At 35.7% G+C, this 21,287-nt stretch overlaps 1 protein-coding gene across 3 annotated transcripts in view; it reads left to right on the forward strand.

Moving 5' to 3' along the window:
- ipcef1 (interaction protein for cytohesin exchange factors 1) overlaps positions 1–21,287 on the forward strand; it is a 315,976-nt gene that overhangs the window by 86,695 nt on the left and 207,994 nt on the right. For all 3 annotated transcript variants that reach the window (XM_028797427.2, XM_028797428.2, XM_051925198.1), the window contains exons 3-7: positions 785–987; positions 10,499–10,586; positions 12,571–12,612; positions 14,604–14,723; positions 19,077–19,136. In XM_028797427.2, the coding sequence (XP_028653260.1) occupies positions 785–987; positions 10,499–10,586; positions 12,571–12,612; positions 14,604–14,723; positions 19,077–19,136 (513 nt within the window). The remainder of the gene's footprint in view (positions 1–784; positions 988–10,498; positions 10,587–12,570; positions 12,613–14,603; positions 14,724–19,076; positions 19,137–21,287) is intronic.

A 21,287-nucleotide genomic window follows, 5' to 3' on the forward strand; every position in this document is an offset into this window, starting at 1 on the left:
GTGAACTTTGCCCAGTACTCCTTTCACAGTTGATATAGCATTTTTTCCCAATGAGGGTGGCGTCATATTTGCTGCCTTTAGATGCCAAGATAATTACTATGTAGGAGTTTCCTGGTTGAAAATACCATAAACCAGACTCGTATGCGAAGTGAATTGGGTTCCTGTTTAAGATTTGCAGTAACAAATGATTTATAGATACAATTTAATAAATTCTTTGTAAGGGCACAAATTCTGAATTCTTCCACAACATGGCTATCTGAATTGTTACATAGTCTGAATATCTTGGTAGTAATTTTATTTTGTTTTTAGCAATAGTGGAGTTTGATGGGCTAAAGCAGCTAGTGCATTTAGTGGTGGGACCCTCCTTACCCTAGCACAAATTTGAATTCTGACACACTACTGACCCATATAGTGCAAGGTTCAGCATGACTGGTTTCATTATTCCCCTATTAGTTTACAAGTTTTTTTTTTTTTTTTTTTTTAAGGGCATACCTTGGTTTTGTGTGTTGCCTAGCTCAGACATGCATCACTACTAACTAACCAACCTTGACATTATACCACTTTAATTGCTCTGCTCTGTAGTTGTTAAACACACTTTCAGTAAGCATTATGCTAATTTCTTTCTCTACTTTTGGATCTGTATTCCATGTGGGTATGGTAGTTATACGTTTAGTTAATCTTTTTTTCTCCATTAAAAGCAGAGCGCCAGGATAAGAAATTTGAAGTAAATTGCTCTTATCAGTTGTCTCTTTAAAATCTGATTTTGGTTTACCTTGTGTTTCAGAATTATGGCCTTGAAACTGACAACTTGAAAAATTTGGTAACGAAGATGCGCACTTCAACTAGCCACCTCCAGAATTTCATAGCCTGCAGGAGAAAAAACCCCACATATGATGGCAGCTCCTCTCGTAAGCCTCCTAATGAGTTCCTGACTTCTGTGGTGGACCTTATTGGGGCTGCTAAGGCATTACTCGCATGGCTTGACAGGTAGTATTCTATTCATCCACTAAGCCTGTTTAGCTTAGAATCTAAATATGTTTTTCTGGACCTAAACGTTAAGCACTAAACTATTGTTCAAATGCTACATAAGATTACTCACAAGAGAGCGTGATTCTTGGAAATTAACAAAGGTGGAGACTATTTCTTTTGCCTTACATGTCCATTGGCCCCAGGGTTTTTTTTCAAGCCTTGACACTGTCTGTGTGTAGCTTATACAGTCATATCAATCTCTTTGTGATATTTTTTTTTTTTTTTTATTGAAGATTTTCTCATTTCTTTCTACATGCCAAAAATGAGCATGTTAATTGTCAATTCCAGATTGACAAGGGAAATGGAATGTAGGCATTTGTATATGTGCAGAATGCAATGGACTGCCATCCCATCCAGAGTTGTTTTCCTGCCTTGTGCTTGAATTGGTGGGCATAATTATAGGATCTTGTTTAACCATGTACTTTCCAAAAATGATTAGATGGATAATGTATTGCAAGTTATATTTAACAGATTTATTACCTAATTTTTTGGACACATGAATAATCATTCAAGCTTTAGAGGCAGACTATCTGCTTCTAAATGTTTTCTTCTGTTTAGTTTTAAGTTAATTTGCTTATATTTGTTTAGACTCTCTGACCATAAAGCAGTATTTTTCACTCTTTCACTGCCTTTCCCTCCTCTTACCTGTAAATGACAAATTTCTTATATAAACCTTAAAAATATCTGTCCCTCTATCCTTTCTGGATCCATTTCTGATCTTTTACTGTCTTCAGCTATTCCATCAACACTAGATAGTCTTGTTGACCACTATAACACAGCCCTTCATTCAGCATTAGATAAAACAGCTCCTTTAAAACATAAGGAGGTTTCCTTTAAATGTTCAGCTCCTTGGTATAACTCAGATTTGCGATCTATGAAAGCAGCTGGCCGACGCCTTGAGAGAATGTCACGTAAGACTGGCCTCACCGTGCACATCCAGGCTTTCTCTGACCACCAAAGAGCTTACAGAGAAGCACTAACTTCTGCCCAGAACACCCATTACGACAGAATAATAGAAAGTGGCCATTATAACCCAAGGGTTCTGTTCTCTGTAGTTAATAAACTACTCGAACCCGCATCTGGCCCAACTACCTCTTCTACTGAAGTCTGTGAGGAATTCCTCCACTTTTTCCGTAACAAAATTAAAGATCTAAATAATTCAACTAACATAAATACATCATCTGTTTATATCTCTCCCTGTTTTCCCACTCCATCCAGCTCCTTCTCTAAGTTCTCACCAGTCACATCTGCGTCTGTTAATAACCTGCTTTGTAAGATGAGGCCGACTACTTGTGTACTGGACCCCATCCCCACCACACTACTTAAATCCTGCCTTCATGCCATAATCCCGACTGTTACAACAATAATAAACTCATCCCTTGACACTGGCTCTGTGCCGCTTACTTTTAAAATTGCTTCTGTAACCCCATGTTAATAAAGTCTGGTCTTGATGCTGACAATCTTAACAATTTCCGGCCTATTTCCCACTTACCTTTCCTGTCAAAAGTTCTTGAGCGTGTTGTAGCTTCCCAACTCACCAATTACCTAACCTCTAATAATTTGATGGAACCCTTTCAGTCTGGTTTCAGGGCGCGGCACAGCTGTGAAACTGCTCTGCTACGGGTAACCAATGATTTGCTTATGGCAGCAGACTCTGGACAAACCAGCACATTAATTCTGTTAGACCTCAGTGCAGCATTTGACACAGTCAGACATGACATCCTACTGTCCAGAATGGAGAACATGCTGGGTATCTCTGGCACTGCCCTCCAGTGGTTCAAGTCCTATCTGACTGATAGGCAAGAGTTTGTTAGTCTTGGCAAGAGCAGATCCAGCTCAGCGCCAGTCACACAAGGAGTCCCTCAAGGCTCTGTCCTCGGTCCTCTGCTTTTCTGTATTTACATGCTTCCCCTTGGCCATATTATCCGTAGCTATGGACTGGGTTATCATTTTTATGCAGATGATACTCAACTCTACTTCAATGTTAAAAGTGGAACTTCATCAGAGCTTTCTCAGCTCACAACCTGCCTTAGTGAAATTAAAACCTGGATGGAGCAGAACTCTTTAAAATTAAATTGCAATAAAACTGAACTCCTGCAAATTGGGACTAAAATGCAACTTAATAAAGTGAGCTCCTTCCCAGTCTATCTTGGCGGTGATCTCATCAGACCTGCCTCTACTGTAAAAAATCTTGGTGTCATTTTTGATTCTTCCCTCTCTTATTCCGCCCACAGAAATCACATTAAGAAACTCTTACTTTCACCTCCGTAACATATCCCGTGTTCGCTCCTTCCTCTCCTTTTCTAATGCTGAGAAACTTGTCCATGCTTTTATCACATCCCGCATCGATTATTGTAATTCCCTACTGGCAGGTGCCCCTTCTAATCTTATATCACAGCTCCAGCTTATTCAAAACTCAGCTGCAAGAGTCCTTACTCGAACCAGCAGCAGCGAGCACATAACACCCATCCTGCTCCGTCTCCACTGGCTCCCTGTGTCTTACAGAATCGAATATAAAATCCTACTAATAACTTACAAAGCCTTAAATAACCTCATGCCAAACTACATCAATGACCTTCTCCATCACTATGTGCCTGCCCGCCCACTAAGGTCCTCTGATTCTGGCAACCTTGTTGTGCCCCTCACTAATCTACACTCCATGGGTGACAGGGCCTTCAGCTGTATAGCGCCCAGACTCTGGAATGACCTACCAAAATTAATCAGGTCAGCTGACTCCATGAATTCTTTTAAAAAACAACTCAAAACTCATCTGTTCAGGAAGGCTTTTAGCTCTACTTGACTTTATTACCTTTCTCTCAGTTTACTTCTCTGTCAAGATGCTAATGTAACCTGTGTGTGTGTGCTAGACCATCAATTATGTTGTCTGTTTCTTTTTTGTTCAGAATTCACTGTCTTAATCTTCTTTATTTATCTGGTTTGTACAATGCTATATACTGTATACGCTGCCGTTTTTTATTATATTCTGTAAGTGCCTTGAGCATAGGAAAGGTGCTATATAAATAACATGTATTATTATTATTATTATTCGTCAATTTGTTCCTCGTAAGTATGCCTATATGTTTCATGCTTTTTATAAGTGATTTTTAGGGTTTGTGGTTACTTTTTTTTTTTACTTCTTAGACTTGTTCTATTTTCCATCCATAAGACATAAAAGACAGTTTTATTTATGATATCTCAGTGTGGTACCAGTTTTACATTTCCCAGTTTTTGTATTAAAATGTAATGTGGACAATGATGATGAGGCACAGAAATCTGTGGCAAAATTATATTTCTTATATTCCTTGTGCCATAGAGCAATATAGTAGGTGCATATGTGCATTAGGTGATTGCTTGATTAATGTTTAGCTTTTTCATCTAGATAGATAATATTTTATTTCTCCCAAAGGGGATATTTAGCTTTTAAAAGAAGCTGAAGAAATATTATAACAAATAACAACAACCACCATGCCACTCTGTAATACCCAGAAGAATTACAAAAAAGAAAAAATAATAAGTGAGCACTCACAATGAGACATTATAAAGGCCTACTGTCCTTGATATACAGAATCCCCAATAGTGCTTCTTAACACATTTTTGAATAATTTGTTGGTTAAAAGTGTTCATTCTCAGTGTGCCAGAGAGAGGATGTGTTGCATTGTTCATAAAGGCCATTAGTTTTGTCTTCACTCTTAAAATCTAGAATATTTAGTTGCTCTGTTTAAGATTTTGCCATTTAAATAACATTTATCTGAGCTTTATGGTTTCACAGATCAGACGTTGACCTATTAAAAGGCCAGACATTTTTTGTTCCCATCATACAAGATGAAATCTCCATGCATCCTGATATGCTCATTTATCTTAGACATTCTATTTAAAAAGACACCCGAAGCCCTTGTCTGTACCATAGCTTTTGGAAATTAAAATGACAATATATGCAGTCACTGGCATGAGCTCAAGTGTGCTGCCTTTTGTGTGTCTGTAATTAATTATTGTCACCTCCACTTCTTATGGTGTTGGGTTTATATAGCAAGAGTCATTTGTCAATTTATGTACATGTGCTTCTCAGTCAGCTGCTGAGGGGTGTGAACAGCATTGCACAGGAGCTACACAAAATGAAAACTATTTGAGAAGCACTGTTAACCTACTTTCATTTGCAGTCCATTGTTAGTTTTTACTCGTTAAATAATAATGGTATTCGGATTTAATTAAGTAAATTTATTGTATCAATGCATTTATGTGTTTTTTTTTTTTTTTTTTTTTTAAATTTTTACAACATGTATAGTTTATGGTTTGTATAACAATTCTGACAATAATATGTATATTTGTTTTGTAATTCTAGGAATGATGTAGGGTTATGAAATGTGCTTGTTCATGCACTGTTGCACTCTCACTGATATTTGAAATGTTTTCTTAGTGAGTGTTCCTTAAAGGTATACTGTACCTCCTCTTATAATTAGTATTACAAACTGTTAAAGAATAAAAGTACCACTGAAAGAGCCAAAAAATTATTTTGCAGCAATTTTGAAAATTTGTGATTAATAGTAATTTGCCATCAAAAATGTTTTTTAGTTTTTGTTTTTTAGTTGCTTGCCAGGAAACAAATAAATTATATATATATATATATATATATATATATATATATACACAGGTGCTGGTCATAAAATTAGAATATCATGACAAAGTTGATTTATTTCAGTAATTCCATTCAAAAAGTGAAACTTGTATATTAGATTCATTCATTACACACAGACTGATGTATTTCAAATGTTTATTTCTTTTAATGTTGATGATTATAACTGACAACTAATGAAAGTCCCAAATTCAGTATCTTGGAAAATTAGAATATTGTGAAAAGGTTCAATATTGAAGACACCTGGTGCCACACTCTAATCAGCTAATTAACTCAAAACACCTGCAAAAGCCTTTAAATGGTCTCTCAGTCTAGTTCTGTAGGCTACACAATCATGGGGAAGACTGCTGACTTGACAGTTGTCCAAAAGACGACCATTGACACCTTGCACAAGGAGGGCAAGACACAAAAGGTCATTGCTAAAGAGGCTGGCTGTTCACAGAGCTCTGTGTCCAAGCACATTAATAGAGAGGCGAAGGGAAGGACAAGATGTGGTAGAAAAAAGTGTACAAGCAATAGGGATAACCGCACCCTGGAGAGGATTGTGAAACAAAACCCATTCAAAAATGTGGGGGAGATTCACAAAGAGTGGACTGCAGCTGGAGTCAGTGCTTCAAGAACCACCACGCACAGACGTATGCAAGACATGGGTTTCAGCTGTCGCATTCCTTGTGTCAAGCCACTCTTGAACAAGAGACAGCGTCAGAAGCGTCTCGCCTTTGGACTGCTGCTGAGTGGTCCAAAGTTATGTTCTCTGATGAAAGTAAATTTTGCATTTCCTTTGGAAATCAAGGTCCCAGAGTCTGGAGGAAGAGAGGAGAGGCACAGAATCCACGTTGCGTGAGGTCCAGTTTAAAGTTTCCACAGTCAGTGATGGTTTGGGGTGCCATGTCATCTGCTGGTGTTGTTCCATTGTGTTTTCTGAGATCCAAGGTCAACGCAGCTGTCTACCAGGAAGTTTTAGAGCACTTCATGCTTCCTGCTGCTGACAAACTTTATGGAGATGCAGATTTCATTTTCCAACAGGACCTGGCACCTGCACACAGTGCCAAAGCTACCAGTACCTGGTTTAAGGACCATGGTATCCCTGTCCTTGATTGGCCAGCAAACTCGCCTGACCTTAACCCCATAGAAAATCTATGCCACAGACTGATCGACTCCATGCCACGCCACATTGCTGCAGTAATCCAGGCCAAAGGAGCCCCAGCTAAATATTGAGTGCTGTACATGCTCATACTTTTCATGTTCATACCTTTTAGTTGGCCAACATTTCTAAAAATCCTTTTTTTGCATTGGTCTTAATTGATATTCTAATTTTCTGAGATACTGAATTTGGGACTTTCATTAGTTGTCAGTTATAATCATCAACATTAAAAGAAATAAACATTTGAAATACATCAGTCTGTGTGTAATGAATGAATCTAATATACAAGTTTCACTTTTTGAATGGAATTACTGAAATAAATCAACTTTATCATGATATCCTAATTTTATGACCAGCACCTGTATGTATGTATATATATAATATAATAGAGCAGTAAATCCTGCTGAGGTCTCACCCGTGGTTTGCTACTTGTTGTGAGCTCATAGTGACTTTGGAATTTTTACCTTTTCATTTATTTTGAAAAAGGTGGACATTCTAGTAGTGCTTCAATTGCATGGTCCTCCTGCATATTTGGAGCCAGATTTATAATCATTTTGCTATATTAATATTGACCTGACTGACTATCACTAACTGTCAGAAAGTAGCGCACACTTATTTTGTTATTTTTAGATAATTTCTACAGCTGTATTTTTTAAACTGCTTTTTGTACCACTGAGCCTTTGTTTAGTAGAATTTGGCACAAGCTAGGATCCAGTCCTGGTTGCAGTACTAGTCAATTAGAGTGTAATTTTAGATTCTTTTTATTGTAATAATGTACATTCCTTTTATTGTTGCATTTATCTTATTTGAACTGTGTTTTCTATTACTGCCTACCTTTCAAATGAAAAATATTATTAGCCTTGTTTAATTTGTATATGTTTTTAAATCATGATAAGTATGAAACTGAGTAATTTGTACACCCCAGTCTCTCTTCATTTTTACATTAATCTGTTAGTTGCCTGTTCAAGTTGCTTAGTGTCAAATAGATTTTAACAGCAGCATTCTTTAAATCTAAACTGAGTTATCATACTGGGGTAGTAACAGAGGATGATGTTGCAGGTTGAATAGTGATTCTCTTTGTGTCACTGAACAATTTTTATTTTTTTACTGAAATCATATTTTAGTAAAACATGACACATCTTACTGTTCAGCATGTTAAAATGTATGCTTTAATTTCAGAATGAGATAAATGCTTCATATCCCATTCATCTATCCATCCATCTTCCTAACCCACTTATAATATAAACTACTAGAAATACCTTTCAGCCAATCAGTGTCTTCCAAATATCCAAGATGACAGAGTGAGGTTTATTTTTTTTTATTTTTCTCAAGTTATTTAGTTATTCATTGTTAATCTCTGAATGAAGTGCCATTTAGTATAAGGCACTGTCCAGGAGTAAATGAATTCCTAACTGTGTACACTGTACTGAAATAAATGCATCATATGCACTGTATATTGAATAGCATACACTGTTTCAGTATAGAATTTATAAGTCAAAGTTAATTGTGTACACTGTGTACATATGGTTTTAGGACATAGTGTAAAATGACAAATTCTGTAAAAAGTATTAGAAATGCTTCATGTCCTGTGCTATTGTCACATTTCACGAGCCACTTATCACTTGTCTTGTATCATTTAGAGATTTTGTTTCATTCACTATACATATAAATTTAATAGTGAACTTTTATTGAATTGTCTATAACAGACTTGCTTTGTGCTTAAAATTACTGATTTGTCAAATATTGGCAATTGAGCAACAGTGGAAAAATGGAGACTGTTGAGAATTTGTGTGCACTCTGTGTTCATTTTCATTTGGAGCAGCATATCAGTACTGAGAGTTTGTACTGTTAAGAGTGATTTACTGTATGTCCTACAGAGAGACTCATAAGCTTTTTCACAATTTTCTTGTCAGACTGCTTGATGCTATCTTTGTGCCATTCTTTTGAAGGTATTTTTGCTTTTGCTTGCACCTCAACTTTGTCTTGCTTTCCAAGCAACCTGTATTTTCATTTTAAGTATGCCTTTAGTTCTTCTTTTATTACGTATATTAAAATTTGTTTTCATTTATTTTATTTTTTATAAATAAAATTAACCACAATATTTTTTTTCTGAATGGTGTACTTTTTGAGATTTATTTTTGAAAATAGATACACATCTAATAAACTTATAAAACTTTATATGTTTGGTATTCTTTCATTCTTTTTATTTTTGGTGAATATGTAACATTTTGCAATGGAGATTTTTAATTATACTATACCCATGTGATTTGTATGTCACTTTGGGTAAAACCTTTGGCCAAATTAATAAATGCAGCAACTTCCACACATTTGCAATTTTAACCTGGTTATGGGCTTGAATTATATATCATAATTTAACCTGTTTTAGAAGTAATATAGATCAGTGGCCCACCTTTACATGAGTAGATGTTTCTAGGTTATGCCAACTCCCATTTCTTTTTGTTTTTCAGCTTTGATCAGAAATGTACTTTCTGGATTTTCTAGTGGGAAACACTAAAAAATGAATCTTTAGTGCAATAAGATTTGCCAAACCCAGAATCTAAAACTCTTATTCTGATTTTTGATTTAGTTCAGTCTTCCTTTAAATATTTATAACTTGCTGTATTGTTAATATTACTCTTCTTTTTTATGCTCTTCATTTTGAGTCAAACTAGTTATGTCAATGATGTTTTTAATAGGTCCTGTCACTCATGCTGATTTGTTTATAGTCTCTTGCTTTTTAACAAATAAATGTCTAGTTTAAAAGTGATGAGAGTAAGTGTAGTTGTGTTAGTGCAAACCAATACAGATATGCAGTGATAACTCACTAGTTTCCACAATACATGACAACAGAATTTGAAATACGTGATTGTACTGTGCAGTTTTTTTTTCTCTCCAGGATAATAATGAAATTGGAGTGCCATTAGTAGAAGTCAAAAATCACCTTGCACTGTGCAAGAAATTTTGAAGCTTTCTGTTAATGCCTTCTGCATTCTCCAAATTCTCTACAAAATACTGATTTTTGTTGTGATATTTTTGACATGTTTGAAATTTTCTGAGAAAAGTATGCTACATCATAAAGCAAGCAAAAGAATCATAGGAAGGACATTCTTGTATCATGCTAATGTCATAACCCCAGTAATAAATATTTGTAGAACAATAAAGGCGCTTGATACTTCATGTTTTTTTTCCCCTTACTGGCGTGGTCAAAATTTTTCATTCTTCTTTGTCATTGTTCATTGTTGCAGCATTTCTAGCTGCATTGTTCCATAGACAAACAAAAATCCCAGGTCATTTGTGACATCAGTGATAGACTGACCAACCTTTGCAATGTGTGAATCCCTCCTCAACAAAAAGCAGGATTTGTTTTTGTTTGATTAAACATCTTTATGAGCTCTGTGAATGAAGGGTTGTTTCAGTCCATGACCGCTTTACCTCAACTGCTTCTACTGTTTAAACATTTTTACGACATATTTTATAAACTTTAAAAATTGAATCTCTTGAATCCCTCTGCATAGGCAACCCTTCTTAAAGCTCTGATGAAACAGAATATTTCAGTTTTCACTGTAAAGGGCTTAATCCTGTCATCAGTAAACCAGCGTGTAAATATTTTCATCATACATGGACATCAGATTATTCATGGCAATGAAGATATTTGCAGCAATTTATTTACTTTTTTTCTCTGCTTTTCATTCCAGAACACCACTCACAGGGATCAGTGATTTCTCATCAACAAAGAATAAAATCATTCAGCTCTGCCTGGATCTCACGACCACAGTTCAACAGGTTTGATTGTTCTCTGAATCTTTCACATTGCTGTGTTAATGTTTTCTTCTACACTATACTGAAACTCAAAAGAATACTTTAGCCAAAGTGGGGGGGTTGGAATGGTTGTTTATACAGACACACAACTGCAGTCAGCAAATTCATCTCAGTGGCCCACCACCAAGAATCCAGTGGGCTTTATTTACTTTAATATAATTGCACTATATTAGTAGTCATAAACCTGGAAAAAAAGAGGGGAACATTATAATTAATTAGCTACATGACCTATCAATTTTTTACAATTTTAAAAATATGTTTTTAAGGTGAATTTAGAGTGGGGACAGGGGCTTATTGCATGCAGAAGTTTGTTTGCACTTTCTTCCTGTTTCTGTGTAGGTTTTTGTCTTCTCAAAGATACATGTGTTAGTTCAATTACTCTTTGTTGGTCTAAGTGTGAATATAATGGTGGGGGTTGTGTGTGAAGGTGCCCTGTGATGGACTAATGCTCCTTCCACGTATGGTGTCTACCACATGCTTGATACTGGCCCGAACCATCCCCCCACCCCTACCCCCACTAAATTGGATTAAATGGGATTTAGAAGATTATATTACGAATGAAAAAGGAACAATGTTTTTTCCATATGACAGTAATATGGAAAGTAAATTACAGGCAAGATTGCCTCTTGCCTTTTTACATTGTAAATCATATTATATCCATTACTAAACAGGCAATGGGTTATTTTTGAAGAACAGCCAGGGAAATGCATCGTTTTACTATTTTTTATTCTTTTATGTTGTAAAGTGAAGCTCCCTGGTGGTTGGTAGCACTAAAATTTATTATGCAGTGAGAAAGAGTACAACCTTCTGTTTTAAAAAAAGAAATGTGTTTTGGTGTTGGCAACATTTATTGTTATGCAGATTTGCACACTGCCCTCAGAATTTATTTTTGTGTCTTCTGGGCCCACTATGGAGAGTGTTAAATAATCTGTCAGTAATACTTGTGTTGATGTGAGACCACAGTGATGATCATTAATTAATTTTTCTTTGTCTGACCTCTTTCTTAGGAGCAAAATCTCCAAACAACACAACACAATTGTAAAGGTCACTAAGGCAAAAAGCCCCTCCACAGCGCCATGTTCATGATATCAGGAGGGGTACAATACATACAGTATACATATTTCTGATTCTGTGTAAAGCCAATGTCACATTACATGAGTTGTAGTCGGAGGGGATATCAAATTTGATGACTGATCTCGTTGCTTGACTTCAGCTGATCTCATATGGCTGCATGTCAACTTTCTGGTGTAGTTTCCCATTTCCAAACTATTGTAAGCACGCCCCTTTTTCTGACAGTCAATAGCATGCTGCCTGACGGAGCCAGTGACCATGCAGTCTTTACAGATACAGTTAGTTGATCTGTTTTGCCATGGTACTTAATACACACTATCAAACAGAAAAGCATCACTTCTTTTTGTCAGGTTCAAAAAACCCATGTTCCTTATTCCTCATATGTGAATTATATGCTTTATACTTCCAGGTTGAGCATTCATTGGTGTCAGCTCTGACACACACAAACCCTACCCTACGACTTAAGACAAACTTGAACATTTTTATTTTGTCAGTGCGAGTCGCAGACAGGTTGGATTGAGTTGCTGTGTATGTCAGAAACAGGACCGGTGGTTTCTAAACCAGTATGAATTTACTTGTGACTGTCTCTACTCTGTGTCTACTTATCTCACACTGTGCTCCACAGTAATCAAACTTTAATGAAAATTATCCACAATCTATAAAAAAAAAAAAGTCATGTACAATAACCATTTTTACATTGAAGTGTAGCTGTCTGATATTAATCTTAGCCTTGGTGTTTCAGATCACTTTTTGTAACTTTAGGAGGCTAATGACAGTTTATCTTTTGAAAAATCGTGCATTGTAATTGGTACAGGTGCCGTATTTGAAAATGCAATAATAAATAGTATATACTGTATATTCTATATGTTTCTTCCAGGATTGCACTGTTTTGGAAATGGAGGACAAAATCCTTGATGTTGTAAGTACACACTTTAGTTTATCTGTAGTTGAAATGGTGGCCTGTGTTTCCCCTCACCCACCATCCCCTTACGGTGGTTGTATAATTTGTATGGGAAGATGGATGATGAGTAATGATCTTTTCTCCAGATATTTGCTCCTGTAGATATTTGGTCTAGCTGATCAATAACATCTATGATCATATTGCTTTTTTAGCTTGATACATTTTGCAAGGTGTCCATTAGGTCTGGGTCCACCCACCTACTCAAACCACTCAAAGCTGTGCTGTCTTTCTGCAGACATATTAATACACACATTCAGACTGAAAGTCACAAACACAGTACCTGAATAGACTGTTTTGTTAGCGGAAGATATTTGCCTTTGCATTGACAATTTTTAATACTATCATATGTTCGGCCTTTTTTGGTATATGATGTAGCTGTTCTTTCTAACATTGCATAAGATGTTCACCTGTTCTGTAATGCATTATTGTGTCACTGCAAGAACAGAACTGCTATTCTTTATGTTGTTATACCTTTATGAGTAGGTTTATGTATGAAAAAACTGAAGAATATTCTGTAGAGTTTTGGACATTAGACCACCAAGCTTGTCTCTAGTAACCTTTAATAACCTTCTCATCTGACACAAGTATCGGCTTAAAACAAGATTATGTATGTTAAGGGAAAACCACAATCTGATTTCCATGGAATTATACCTCCTAACATAAATTTAAATCACACTACAGTTTTGCATAGCTGCTAAATTTAAATAGCTGTTGAGCAAGACTTCTTAACAAGTAAATTTGCAGCTTTAGAAAACTTGCTGCAATTGATCAAAAACCATTCTTTTGTAAATGTTTTCGTACCTCATATCTATATACTTTTTAACTGCAAAGTTAATTTTGTAAAGATCATGTTACAAAAGTAAATTGTTTTCAGTGTGAGATGAAAATGTGCTAATGTCACTTTAAAACACAAGTGAAGGGATTAAACAAAAACCTTGACAACATCAATATATTGCAACAGAATGATATAAAAAGTGAAAACATCTAGGTGAAGGGAACAAGTTTTCTGACTTTACCTGTGATGACACAACATATAGCCAATCTCAAAGAAAAACATGATAATGGTTTATTCTGGCTTGAACCATAGTAGCAGTATTCATCTTAAATAATTAAAGAAAAATAGGTACATTTTTAAAACATGCCTATTTTAACATCACAGTAATGATCACAATAGCAGCTATGGGTTGTGTTCCTCACCATACACTATGTCTGCACCACTTTCCTGTTCAGTGATCATGTAAAATGGTATTTGACAGTGGCCCTATTATCTGCACTGTTTTATAACCTTTTGGTTTGCTTCAAGTGAGAAACCACAGCAGATATCCCATAAATGATCTGTTTTAACTTACCATAAGTATTAGCTGTGGTTACTGTTTGGAAATATGTAACACAAACCCTCAGGTGTGACACCCATATGCAGTTGTGCTTTAATACTATTATGGACTAAAATTGTCCTATTATGCTGGTTTATCAGTATACCTTACTGATTCAGGGTGATCACATGAATGTCATTTTACTAGAGAATACTGCAGTTAGCAAGCAACATGGCAGTATTCTCCCGCAAAATTGCCTTGGACATAAATTGTAGTCAGGGTTTGCATGGCCAGAAAGAAAATAACAGAAGTAATGAGAGCAAAGGGTATTTCCTCTTCAAGTTTTGCACTTTTAAATGAAGGTATTGACATTTTTATCAGTTAAGCTATTTCAAATCTTAAGTAATTTAGGTTGCAGGGTTCTGTAAAAAGTGACCCTATACAGTAAGGTTTGCATGCCTGAGCAGAGTAAAAAAACCTACAGTCTAGTGTAGTCTAACTACACAAAGCATGGTACAAAAAAATTAATAAAACCATGTAACTTCATATTGCCAAATAATGTGCTTTCCTGGTGTTAATGTGGTGAATTTTATTTTATTTTTTTACTCTGACTTAACCATTCTATCCAATTTGTAGTCCAAGGTTTTGAATGGAATTTGTGATCAGACCATGAGGACCACCTCTGACCCTCTAATGAGCCAGTGTGCCTGTGTAGAAGAGGTTCATCTAACCAATGTCCGGCAAGGGGAAGGACTGGTAAGAATTTTTTCACTGAGTCATATTTGTTAGTTTTTTCTTTGAAATTAATTATTTTAAAGTTTAAAAAAATGTTAGCCATTTATGAACACCAAATAAGCTGCTAAATTAGCAAGAATATTTATGTCCAAGTGATAGTCAGTTTAATTTATTTTTAGCTAGAGCTCTCTTAGAACAACAACAAGAACAACATTTATTTGTATAGCACATTTTCATACAAAAAAGTAGCTCAAAGTGCTTTACATAATGAAGAAAATAAAATAAAAATAAAAGACAAAATAATAAAAGACAAAATTAAAATAAGACAACATTAGTTAACATAGAAAAAGAGTAAGGTCTGATGGCCAGGGGGGACAGAAAAAACAAAAAAATAGAAAAAAAATAAAATCTGCAGGGGTTCCAGGCCACGAGACCGCCAAGTCCCCTCTGGGCATTCTACCTAACATAAATGAAATAGTCCCCTTTGTATTTAGGGTTCTCATGGAAGGACTTGATGATGATGGTCATGCAGACTTCTGGCTTTTAATCTGTCACTGTTGGAACATCTCGGTGCTTTGAGTTGCGCCACCACCAAAAGGACACCGGAAAAGGAAACAGAAGAGAGAGTAGGGGTTAGTACAGTTTTAGAGCCACAATGAATAGTTATTATAATGAATTGGATATACAGAGTATCAGGATTAAATTACAGTGAAGTTATGAGAAGGCCATGAGGAGGCCATGGCCATAGAAGACATGCTGAGAGAACTTGTACAGAGCTACAGATCTCCAATGGCATCAGAGAAATGGTAATGGAAAAGAAAGATAGATAGATAGATCTTTAATGCAATGTAATATTTGCATAACATTAGATAGAATTTTATTTGTCTCCAGTGGGAAATTTGGCTTTTTACAGAAGCTCATTAAATAAATGAATAAATGTGTACACACACTTTGGTCCTAACACACACTGGAATGACTGAAAAGAAAGAGAACTTCTGACTTGGCAGTTACAGTCACACAGGTATTACACAGGCTAATGCTTTTTGTATAAAGGAGCCCCAGTAGCGCATCTTGACACATTCATGCTAAATAATTGTGGCTGAGCGTAATCTGTTAGTATGTCAGAAAGAGGATTTGCAGTATTATTCATAAGACACTCATTTTTATATCTCTCCTTCGCTACGACTTCCAGGGTATCCAAAATGTGTCTCATAACTGAACCTGCCAGTTACCTTGTTGATTCAGTAGGCCTGTCTTCAAGTGATGTCACCGGCCCAGCACACCACAGCATAGAAAATTACTCTGGCCATTGCAGAGTTGTAGAAGATGCAAAGGATATCAGTACTCACGTTAAAGGAACACAGTCTCATAAGGAAAAAGAGCCTACTCTGCACTTTCTTAAATACTTTGCTATTACAAACAAATATATGAAACTTCATACTAATAAAAATATAGACTTATGTATTTTGTAATTCTCAAAAAAAGATGATTTTTTAAATTAGAATGTCAGAAGATAAGAGATTAGTAGCTACCTGGCAGCAAAGTAAAGATAAAAGAAAACTTTGAGTTAACACAATTTATGGAGAAAATAAACTTCTGTTGGCTACAGGTCCTTAGTATACAATCAACACCTTCTTGACTTAGGATAAGTAATTTCTGAGCACCATCATGGTCATTATACAATTCACTGCAGTACTCCTGATGTCAAAATGTTTTGGCACAATCATACAATAATAATCATTGCATCTAGCACCTTTAATGCCATTAATTTTCCAAAACTCTTAACAGCAGTTTCCAGTCCAAATTTTGGGAACATCTGTGGAAACAGGATGGAATAAAAACACTGATGCCACAAGAGTTATAAAGGGCAGAACTTAGAAACTACTGCTCTAATGTTTTGTTCCATAGTTTGGTAGCAACATAGTCAGTGGAGCAGTGGTTAAAGTGCAAAAGCAAGAAGCTGAGAACAAATGCTGATAGTAATTGCCATTATTGGAAGAGTATTGATTGTCACATTGTTAACGTAGATAGATACATATTCATATAGTATGAATAAAATAAAGAGCAGCTCTAAGGCATATATTTTCTAAATTAACGAATTATAAAGCTTAGTTTGAATTGTTGAGTTTGTATGAAAATTCATTACACTATCAGACAAAATTCTAGTCAGGGAGCCCTATAGCTTAAAGTTCTTCCTTCATAATGAGTTTGATTTAATGCTTAGAACTGTAAGAAGGTCTCCATCTTATGATTGTGTTGTAGGTTGTAATTATTCTTATTATACAATAGCTATACTTAATATGCTATCATTTTAAATGAAGTGCATGCAGGTTAGGTGCTTTGGCGATCCTAAATTGTCCCTAGTGTGTGCTTGGTGTGTGTGTGTGTGTGTGTGTGTGTGTGTGTGTGTGCCCTGCGGTGGGCTGGTGCCCTGCCCAGGGTTTTTCCTGCCTTGAGCCCTGTGCTGGCTGGGATTGGCTCCAGCAGACTCCCGTGACCCTGTGTTAGGATATAGCGGGTTGGATAATAACTGACTGAAAGATGCAAATAAAATAATCAGAGTAATGTGACAGTAGTATATAAAATGTCCTTTAAACAGATACATTAAATAGCTTCTCACTCTCTTGCATACTAAGATAGAACCTTAATTTTCCTCTGTTTCTTTGCTTGAAAAGGTTTGTTAGCGCAGTAATACCATGTAGCTTAATGCCAAAGGTCACACCTAATTTCAAGAAATTCAGCAAAATGAAAATATTATAATTCAGTATTTCAGCCTTCTGTCAGTTGGTTTGGATAGACAGACCTGGCTTGCAGTGTGTTAGTGCACTTGATTTTATTGTGGCAATGACTGAAAACTAGAACTATACTGAGCATATCAATGATATGTGGAAAAAATAAGTATTACAAGAACTTTACTGCATCAGGTATCCCTGAAGCTTAGATGGGTTTTATTGTTGTATTGTTACTGATGTTTGCCTGCTGTTTTCTTTGTTTTCAAAGGCCTATAAGAACAATTATATATGAATTTAGTCTATAATTATAAAATACATTGGCATCTAAATCTGAGTCCACTTTAATAAAAGCATAAGTGTCTGTCTGTCCTGTTGGTATGTCTCAGTCATTCAAATAGATGGTGCATCACAAACATTATAACACTGATGTTATAAATCCCATACCAAATGTCAATGCTGAGTTCCACATTGATTACTTAGATTTCAACCTGTCTTAGATGAGCAATGCAGCTAGTTCTTTAATAAAGGTCTAATGGAAATCATAACCAATACTAGCTTAGCTGCCAGAATTGCATATTATGCACATCCAGGAATACGACAACCCTCACCTAAATCTTTGTAATAAACAAATGAAAAATTACTAAATTATAATATTTATTAAGAAAACATAATCAAAATCCAAACACCAGGAAAGAAAATACCAACAGAAATAGTTAATAAACATAAAATAAAAGAGTCAACTCTTTGCTAGCAAGATGGAATGGCCACACTGCCTCAGAGAAGAACTGAATTTGTCTTTAGTCCTTTTATTATGGCTAAGGAGGCTGCCATATCCACTTAGACTGCTAAGTAATTTGTCATAACCGGAGTTAAGGTGGCTCTGACCAGTTAGGCTGATATTGCAAAAATTGGGATGCATTTAGTAATTAAAGGAATCTTAAGAAAAAGAAAATCCAAAAACTCGGGGCTTAGGTAGAGCTGGGGCGGAGTTCCTGCAAGATCATGATGCTAATAAAGGTGTGAGACTTTATATTAAGTTGGTTTTCTGCAAGAATATTAGTTGTTCTATAACTTTTGCAGCTGGCTCTGTTTAGGTGATTGGTTTAAATTATTTTTTTTAAAAGAAGTACAATTTGCTGATTGTCAGTAAAATTGCCAAGCCAGACAGGATGCGACTTGGTCTGAGTTGGAAATTCTAGATCTTGAAGTCGATTGTTTAGTCTTGTGCCCCCATAGCTTATTATTAAATTTGTTCATAAAATAACTGCACTCAGTTCTAAGATCTTCATTTGACTGATAAGATTTCTAATTTGTCGATCTAATTTTAATATATCATGACAGAGCTCTATAGAAGGCACACAAGACTAAAACGCAAAGCAGCATGAAGATGAAATACGCTCGTATATTATACAGTAATTAAAATAAATGGAAAAATACAGGGGAACAGATACTAGGATCCTCTTCAGAAATAAAGGAATTGTGCAAAAAACTTGTATTTGTAAAAGCTAATAAGCAACAAAGCCAGCACATTGAAGTCAGTTATAAAATACAATATTCCTAGGTACAGCCAGTATAAAATGCAAGAGAGGAAAAGGAGCACTGTGGAGTGACATTAACACATGAACTATGGTTCTGTTTTTAGGGAATGTATATTAAATCCACCTATGATGGCCTGCATGTTATCACCGGAACTACTGAGCATGTGAGTATACACTGGAGCTCTTTATATCACCTTTTGATGTCTTTTAATAGTTTGAAATTTGTGTGAAAATAAACATCAAGTTTCATTCAAGCAATAACTACATAAATGATCTGTTTAAAATGACTTAAATGGAAACTTCATTACCAGAGAAAAGTTTAAAAAAGGAGAATCTGGTTCTTGACGTATGGTATAACATCAGCTTCGTGTAGTTGTTCATTGATTTCAATTTTAATGTGTGCTGATGAAATAAGGCAAAATTGTGCAGTTACAACAATAAAATGGTGGTCTCAATTGTATGTATCAGTGTGTTCTTATGGAAAATAACAATATAGTATATCAGTATATGTGTGGGGGGAAAAAGGATTGTGTCAAGAAGCTTTGGTTGAATTAGAATGAAAGATGAGTATGCACATGATTGGGTTTGTATGTTGAATGTGCTCATGATGGCCAGTAGAAAGAAGTATGTGTTAACTGCATAAAAAGACAATGACTGGATAAGACCAGATCATGGTGACCCATGTACTGTCTGTTACTACAGCACATCAACTAACAAATGCATTATTTCAAGGTATTATGGAAGTAGTTTGATGTGGGACAAATTGTGGAGACCAAGTTGTCAACAAGACAAGAGTTTCTGTACAGAAGTGACATTGATGTAGTGTTTGGAGTAGTAACTATACTGTACCAAGTGTAATTGTAGAAAGACTGTACCATATGAGGAGGGACCTGCGATCCTCTCTCCGGGGTGGGAAGGGACTATTGAATCATGTGATAAACAATCACCGTACCTACAGCAATGCTTTCTGCCATCTACAGAGATGCTAGGTCTGCTGATGGGCCTGTGACTTAAGTGGTAATCCATTCAGACTGGTCTTTATGATGTGTGTGCCATTATATGCTCACTGTCTCCAACTTCACGTGGACTACTGTCTGTCTTTTGCCACTTCAACTTGTGAATGATGTTATCTTGACAACATTTTCAAATAGCATACCTGAAAAACTGCAGTTGCTATAATGGGATTTCACTTGCCTAGAACAGATGTTTACGGTTACAGCTTATTCAGACCCTATCCAGGGAAAACATATTACCCATCATATAACCTTTAGTGACACGTTAGGCTGATTTCATTTTCCAGTGGGATACTACTTGTCCACACATAGCTGCACTCCACTGAGATGCCTGTAACATAGACAGTGTTCCTGTTTAACTTGTAAAGATTTTTGACGTCTTTTTATATTTTTTTGCTGCTACTGCCCCAGCATACTAGCGTGTAAAAGAGCACACATGTAACTCTAGACTTAAAAGTATGTTTGCTAACTTGCTGGCCATTTTGAACAAGGCTGATTCTGCAACAGTGTTTCAGGGTGCGCTATTATAGATGTTTTAACAGCTGATATTAGACATTTCAACATAACCACTGATTAAACAGTGTTCTTCTGCCATTTTAATATGTTAATTTTAATTATACTTCTTTATTATTCATTTTTTTCTGTCTTTTCTCAAGTGTATTTCCTGTCAGTTGCTGTAATATTACAATTTAGACTCTCAATCAATAAAGTATCTAATGAGCTGTTTGTCTATATGACTCCATGCTGTACTGCATAAACACTAAGATTGTCAACCAAGAAGATTTTACCCATCACTAACAATCCCATGTGTTTTTCAAATGTCATGGGTTTTGTGTGCTAGTTATGTCAGTTGAAATATTCCTTTTGAGTGCAACCATTTTTCTATCATAGTGTATTAATATTACCTAAACAAAAGACTTCTCAAACCTGCCTATATTTCCTTTGTTTTTGTTTTTTTTTTGTTCACATCACAATACACTTTGACTCCCTATGAATAGGTTTTTATTCTATATGGTGTAAAAGGTATCTCAATTCCATAGCCACACGTATACTATTACACCAAAAGAAAGGGAATTGACTTCTTTCTTCTCTGAGCAGAAGAGGATTTGAAAATGGTTATTTCATCTTCCAAGTCCTCTGCTGATGGACCAAGCCATATTATTTGAATTTTCATATTTTTAATCCACGTTTATAGTCAGTCCTGTAAGTATCAGAAGTCTGGTTTCAGATCTCTGCCTTGAAACTGTCCATATGGAATTTTTGCAACAATTTTGAGTTGCACATGAATCTAACACAGGTCTC

The sequence above is a fragment of the Erpetoichthys calabaricus genome, chromosome 3 (genome assembly GCF_900747795.2).
Source record: "Erpetoichthys calabaricus chromosome 3, fErpCal1.3, whole genome shotgun sequence".
In the NCBI taxonomy this organism is placed as follows: Eukaryota; Metazoa; Chordata; class Cladistia; order Polypteriformes; family Polypteridae; genus Erpetoichthys; species Erpetoichthys calabaricus.